Raw genomic sequence first — 6,855 nt, forward strand, 5'->3', positions numbered from 1 at the left:
AGGAATGTTACAGGCAATGCCAGCTGGTGGGACTTAGGTACGTCATTTAGCACAAAATGTGACACTAGTTTCTGAAGAAATTGTCCCCCACCCCATAAAACAAAACGTGTTAGATGTAAACGAGACATAACAAATCACAGAACGTAACAATGATGGGAACACATGATCACAAGAACTCATCCCGCTGCTCCCCTCCCTTTCTCCTGGGTGCTTAGCTTGTAAACCAGGACAATTTGGGCAAACAGGAGCAGATGGCACCTTAGGGACAGAGGAGAGAAGCCAGTGGGATTTTCAATGAGCATTGGCCACACTGGTGACAGAGAGAGAAAGGACAGCAAAGCGTGAGCAGGTTAGAAGAGAAGAAGGAGAGAAAAATGGTGGCAGTGCTCCCCAGTTAACCTCTTCCAGGGAAGGATGTAGGTTACTGGACTCATCACCAAGATCTTTATAGTGAAGTAAAAGAACACAAGGCTGTTCTTACTTGTTGATGTTTGCAAGGTAAATATCTGCGACGTGACCCCCACTTGGGCAACTGGCACCAGCTCTAGCAGTCACTTTTTCTTCCGGTGGCTCAGAATTTATTTCTATTTCAGACTTCGGACTGGATCTTTCAGAGATACCGTCCTCACTAGGAAGGAGGAGGGAAGGAAATCACAACCAAAGCAGGATCAGGACCACTGGATGTCAGAGGCAGCACGGTGCGTGCGAACACGCACGGAGGACACTGCGCTAACCTCTTAAGAACCATCATGCATCTCTCAAATGAGAGATCCTGACACCTGTCAGCAATCTGGCGATCCCAGCGCTGCGGCTTTAACAGGCCGGCAGCACCAGAACAAGTTTTGATTCACAAGTGTGGACTCCTACACCTCTGCACAGCTCTGCTCGTGTCACCAGGACTCCCTCCTTGCGGGGCCGGGTGAAGGATGAGCTCTCCCCACCCGGTGTCAACACCTTGACACAAATGCTCTGTTCCACACTGGAGTTTTAAACAAGCTCATCTTGTAGATGGGCTTAAAGTGTAACATACGTGTCTTGAACGACGATGTACTGATGAGGAATGAGGCCGTCGATTCCGTTGTGGCGTCCCTCCCACCAGTCATCAGAGGCCCGCTGGTAGAGTAAGAGAGAAGCTCCTTTCTTAAAAGACAGCTCTCGGGCAGTCCTGCCGATATAGTCGAACTTGGCTATTGCTTCTATGGGCTCACACTCTAGGAGACAGAAGGGAATAAACAGTAATTCACTGAACGCTTGGGCTCAGGTAAGTGTTCAGCAGTTTAGACCTACCACCAAACAGCTCATGAGGAGAGCATGGAATAAAGTGTGGCTTCTTGATGCGGCAGGAAGATTCAGAGGGGAACCCTCTGAATTCAGAGGGGAACCCCTATTACATGAGGATGTTGCAATTTCTAATCTACGTGATGGACACGTTCACGTTTTCCAAGTCACCAACCCACTTACAACAATTCAGCGTACACAGACAGAAATGGCAATGGCAAAATTAGTATCTCACTAAAATAAACAAAATACCAAAGCTGGGCAGCAATCGGGTATGTTCCAGACACCAATCTGCCCACGGCACACTTTCCTAAAGGCAGCTACACTAAACCTCCTGGGCAGGCGAGCGGGAGCAGCTATTGGTGTTTAGGGAGAGAAACATCCTCTGATCTCAAACTGCTGCAGAAATAAAGCCTCTATTGAGAAGGAAATTGCTGCTGCCTGTGAGGTTCACTTGACCCAAGAGACCAGATTCCGTCACCATGGGAGGTCATGCTATTCATCGAACTGTCAGGGAAGCTAACGAAAACATGCAGTGCCTCCACCACTGCGGTTTGTGCAGCGACGGGGAGAGCGAGTGGCTCCCCTGGGCTCTGCAGAGCCGGGCTGCACCGGGCGCACGCTGAGCCCAGCAGTGCTGCGCTCGGAGCTGCATGACGCGCTCCAGACCTGACTGTTCCTCCTTGAAAAGCTCACTGAGAACTACAGCCACACCGTGCCTGCAACCGGCCACTAAGCTGGGTCCCTGTAGGACTCTGATATTATAGAGAGGAACAATACGGGCCTTTAGATCCTCGGGAAAATCAATATGAAATTCACGAGGATTATTTTTAAGACTTAGAAAAATCTGCCATTGGTTGAGTCTAAATATGTATTAAGCCAGCTCCCAATTCTCGGCAGACGTCAGGGGAACGGAGATGAGCTCAGCCACACGGCCCCAGTGGACTTCAGCCTCTAATTACTTTAAAGGTGCTTTAATACAGCCAAGCAGTCCTCGGAAATTGAGATTTTTCCTGAGGAAAAAGATTTGTGGTTCCTCTTCCTGGTCAAGGAAGAGGAACATTTTGTCCAGAGATCTCCTCTGCATCACACGAAGCTTCTACAGTGCAAGAGCCAGCCAAAAGGGCCTGAAAGTCCCAGTGTGAGCCACAGCTTGTACAAATATTCCTTGGGAGAGCGTATGATCAGGAAATAGGTCTTCCAAGGAGGACTGCAGGCAGGCAAGGCAGAGAAAATATCCAGTGTAAATCCATCTGAGCAAGCTGCTGCCGCAGTGTCACCACCTCATCAGCCGGGGTGAGAGCAGAGCAGAAGCATCCCCTACCAAAGAGCCCCATCAGCAGCTGGGTTACAAAACAAGGTGTGACCAAGTGCTGAGGTCAACCCGCAACGGGATCTGTCAGACTGACCCCCAGCAATTAATTTCTCCATCACTAAACCAGACTGCTCAGAGTTCTGCCAGATCACACGTTCCAGGTGAGCTTGTGGCCAGCCTCGCTCGAGACCCGCGATCAGCCCTCAGCAAGCAGTGGGATGTCTGTGAGGGTGAGAAAAGCCTGGCCCCTGTGTGCAGCCAGCAATAGCCGCCTCGCTCCAGACTCCCCAAAGCACACAGTTATCTGGCTCTGGCTCCTTCCCCCCTCTCGCTTGTTTTGCCTCTGGAGCCAGCTTCTTCGTAACACTAAAACACCGATAGCGCCGATCTTGTGTCCCCCTCTGTTTGCGAGGGGATGGGAGTGTGGCTTGGTGAATTCCATCTGTTTCATTAAGAAGTGTTTATTGTTCCAGATGAGTGCAGCACTCAGGTTTCTTATGTTTCCAATTTGCTTTTTAGGACTCTGGCTTTCCTCCAGAGAAGTGATTTTAGATTCTAATTTCCAGTAGCTTTTTCCTACTACACTTGTGCTCAGAGAAGAAAGCTGTGTGAATAAAGAGCAACAAGGCTAAGCCAAACAATGACCTCTGCCAGCCTGACAGCAGGAAAGCGGCAGTTTAAAAACTTTCCACTCATACCCAGAATTTAATGAGCACACAACCTGCTTGTCTTGCAGCACTGCTGGTCCTTGTGCCTGTCTCAAACCAGAGTGTCCTCTCTCTCACACAGTGACACTGGCAGGGAACAGCACCGAAGCTCTGCAGAACACAACCTCTCCCCCCACACCAAAACCGACTCCTTCATCCACCGAAGGTGGCTGGGATGCCAGCTTTGCTTTGGGAGGGCCAGAGCAAGGGTCACCAAAGAGCTCAAGGACTGAGTGCCTGGTCACGCCTGAACACTGAAGGAGTGAGAAACACCTAAGACCATCTGTCCTACTGAGCTGTGGTGCTGAACACTGCATTCCGCCAGGTATGCCCAAGGTGTGACACTGCACAGCTCAATTAGAAGGATGGGACACTCCTTAGTTAACCAGCCCTTGCTGCCTCCTCAGAGATAGAGCCCCAGCTCCCTCCTCTGCTTCGGTGCCAAGTGCTCCCTCCCAAATGCTTCCTATGGAATATTCTGTGTAGGCTGCAGAACTCCATCCAAAATGCCTCCAAATTTTACCTTGCTCAGGGCCCCCACGCAATCTAGTTCCAGAGGCTAAAAAACGTTGTCCTTTCCTAAATCTCCAGCTGCTCATTTTCTCACCATTGTACCCTTTCAGCCACACCGGTGATCTAACAACCCCACACAGAAACTCTGCCAGTGCACGCCATGGGGTGTCAGCTGCAGGATTTAGTCCCGAGCTTTCCAGATGCGTGATGAGTTATCCTTTCCTTCACCACAGCAACCAAACTGCTCCTTCTTTAGGTAACGCTCAAAAGGACGTGTTTTCAGGCATTTTTAAGAAGCTGACACTTTTCAGACAGAACACCCTGTTCGAGACAGAGAACTTGTGTTCGATTCCTGTAGGCTTTCCATTTCCTCCCAACCATCTCAGTGAGGAGTCACCATGACAGTGCTCGACCTTGCTGAGGAAGAACCGGTATTCCAGCATTTTTAGCAGTGCTTTCTTGCTGGTGTGTGAAGACCATGAAGTCAGCAGGAGCACAGCAAAGCCATGGGGAAGGTTTGTGAGGGAACTGCTGGAGCTAAGACAGCAAAAAGCAGCTCAGGAGCAGATGGCAGGACTACTGAGCCAACTCCTGGAGAGCAGCTCAAAAAGGATACCACCTCCTTTTAAGGGGATGCTCCCTTCCTCCCACCTTCACGACTGAGGCCGTCATGAGTAAAACCATCGCAGGACTTGGACAATTGCAAGGGGCTGACACCCAAGAATAAACCCATATTCTGTCTCGCTTAGGTCACTCTGCTCTCCACGCCGGTCAGTGTTCTGGGGATCACCGTTTCACAGCAGTAATGTCATCTCTTCCTCTGCTCTGGATGGGGCTCACATGCAGCTGTTCCCCATTGCAGGAGAATTTGGAAGTATCAACACCAGACACTCAAGCACCGCAGTGTCACCTTTTCCTCAGGAAATGTCATGACATCCTCAGCATCCTTTTCGCTGATCAGACAAGAGATGTAACAGAGTTTCCCCAAGGAAAAATTACCAATGACCCCCATCAGGACCCCCTATCCTAAAACCTGTTTGTCTTCCACTGAGATACAGGTTTTGATTTTATTTTCCTTCCTTCCTTAAAGCAGAACCACTGAGCCTTAAAGCACTCCCGATTCCCTTGCCAAAGCTACCAAAAGGGGTAGAAGATTCCTGTTGATCCTGTACTTTTTTACTTCTCGGCCTCAAATGCTGTAAGTGATGTTTCAAGTGACTATTCTGGTTTAAACTCCACTTCGGATCTAAACTTTGAACTTAAATTGCAAGGCACCATGTTCTCGGCCTGCCCCGCTGCAGGGTGCACCAGTTAGCCAAGGAGTTATTAGACTCTGCGTACCATCATCACTGGTGTGGTGTTCCGCCGTAACGTCCTGAACCGAGTCCTCTGTCGAGGCTCGCTCTCCGTGAGGACTTTCACTGCAACAGAAGGAAGCAGACGCTGCTTTACAGGGTAGAAATTGAGTTTCCTCATTTACAACAATCACAGATAACTTAACTAGAAACATCCATATCGGAAACCAGCATCTGGGTTTCACCGTGACAGACACTTTGTGGATGCATTTGCACAAACTGAAGTCAGCGTGTTTGAAAATTAAGTTAGTTCTTATTCGTTAACCTTCATATTCATTAACCTTCTTGTTATCAGGCTATCAGGAAAGCCCAGCCCAGGCCCCTGGAGATGTTCAGAAGTCAGGCAGCCTTGGCATGTTGGGTCCAGCTCCAATCTGCCATGGCAGAGTTACCCCCTCAGTTCTATGCTCCAGAGCTCTAATTAGCTCATTAGATGAATGATGAGATAGCTGCCACTTCCTGGGGGAAATTATTTCTCAACTCATAATGACATTGCCAGATCTGAGTTTGTCAGTTTGTCACCTCCCTCCTTCCCCTTTACCACAATCTTAAATCATCCCACTCGTTTCATGGAATGACTCCACAGCTGGATCAATTCTCGGGAATCTTTACAGAGCACCCAAACCACCTGGAGTGCTCATTTCTGTTCTGCGTGAAGAAAAGCTTTGGAAGGATCAAAGTGGCAACCAAAGGTTTGGTTTCCGTAAGAAGCTACAGGAGAAGTTCCCTCAGGGCAGGAGCAGGATGGACACTGGGAGAGGATGCTTTCCTTTCCCAAGCAGCCCCACAGCCTCTGACCAGACTCGCTCCTCTGGCCAGATGCTGCTGCTAAAGACAGACCACACGGGCTGCACTCTTACACTGTGACTCGTTACAGGGGATTTTTAACTCTTTTCGCACAGTAACAACTCTGCCGCTCATTTTGGCCTTGCGACGGTTAAAGATCACGGCTCTAAAGCGCTCTCCCCCTGGTAATCTACCTCCTAAACTCTGAAAGAAGAGGAAGGAAGAAAAAGGACAAGGTGTAAAATGTTTCACTAATTCTGGCCTCTCATTATGCTTAAATCCAGGTGACACGAAGCTGCCCCACCATCTCCTGAGCCAGTACCTCAGGAACCAACCTTTCCCATCCTCTGCAAAGCCCTTATGCTACTTAATAAAGTTTACAGAAGAATTTGAAGCCAAATGGAGGTCCCTAAAGGAACAAGCATTGAGGGCTAAAGTTTCACACAGACTGTGAAGTCATGTCGCATACAGCCAATGCTAAAGATCTGCACAAACCCCCCGGGTCTCTTCCTTATCCAGCCCTTCCACTAAAAACCCCGTCCTGGTGACGTGAGCCCCAGGATGCACCATGGGCAGCGCTGGGTTGCTGGGCTGCACCCCGAGGGCTCCCAAAGTGCAGGCAGTTATGTATCACCAGAGGAACGCAGAGCAAGCGGAGCATCTACAAGCTGTTGTCTCCCCTGCCGTGGTCTCGCATGCCAGCATGTGGGCTGTGGGAGTCTCCCCAGGCTGTGCCTCTGCTCGTGGATGGGCAGATGCAAAAAACAGTATTCCCAGGATGCCTGCAGCACAGCCCTGAGTTTGTAATGAACTCTGAGCTCTGCCCTCCCCTTCTCAGCCCAGGGCAAGCCGTTTCAAAGCTCCCCAGCAGCTGCCGGCTCGCAGCGAGAGAAAAGGCATG

The 6,855-nt window shown here is 49.8% G+C and overlaps 1 protein-coding gene across 4 annotated transcripts in view; it reads right to left on the reverse strand.

Moving 5' to 3' along the window:
* SRGAP2 (SLIT-ROBO Rho GTPase activating protein 2) overlaps window positions 1-6,855 on the reverse strand; it is a 96,971-nt gene that overhangs the window by 4,969 nt on the left and 85,147 nt on the right. For 2 of the 4 annotated variants that reach the window (XM_010144852.1, XM_010144851.1), the window contains exons 18-20: window positions 5,155-5,234; window positions 1,031-1,211; window positions 482-628 (exon numbers count right to left, since the gene is read on the reverse strand). In XM_010144852.1, the coding sequence (XP_010143154.1) occupies window positions 482-628; window positions 1,031-1,211; window positions 5,155-5,234 (408 nt within the window). Of the gene's footprint in view, window positions 1-481; window positions 648-1,030; window positions 1,212-1,707; window positions 1,732-2,916; window positions 2,947-5,145; window positions 5,235-6,855 lie in introns of all 4 variants that reach the window. The other 2 variants (XM_010144853.1, XM_010144854.1) reach the window with 2 other exon arrangements.

The sequence above is a fragment of the Buceros rhinoceros genome, unplaced genomic scaffold, assembly GCF_000710305.1.
Source record: "Buceros rhinoceros silvestris isolate BGI_N320 unplaced genomic scaffold, ASM71030v1 scaffold2701, whole genome shotgun sequence".
Taxonomy (NCBI): Eukaryota; Metazoa; Chordata; class Aves; order Bucerotiformes; family Bucerotidae; genus Buceros; species Buceros rhinoceros.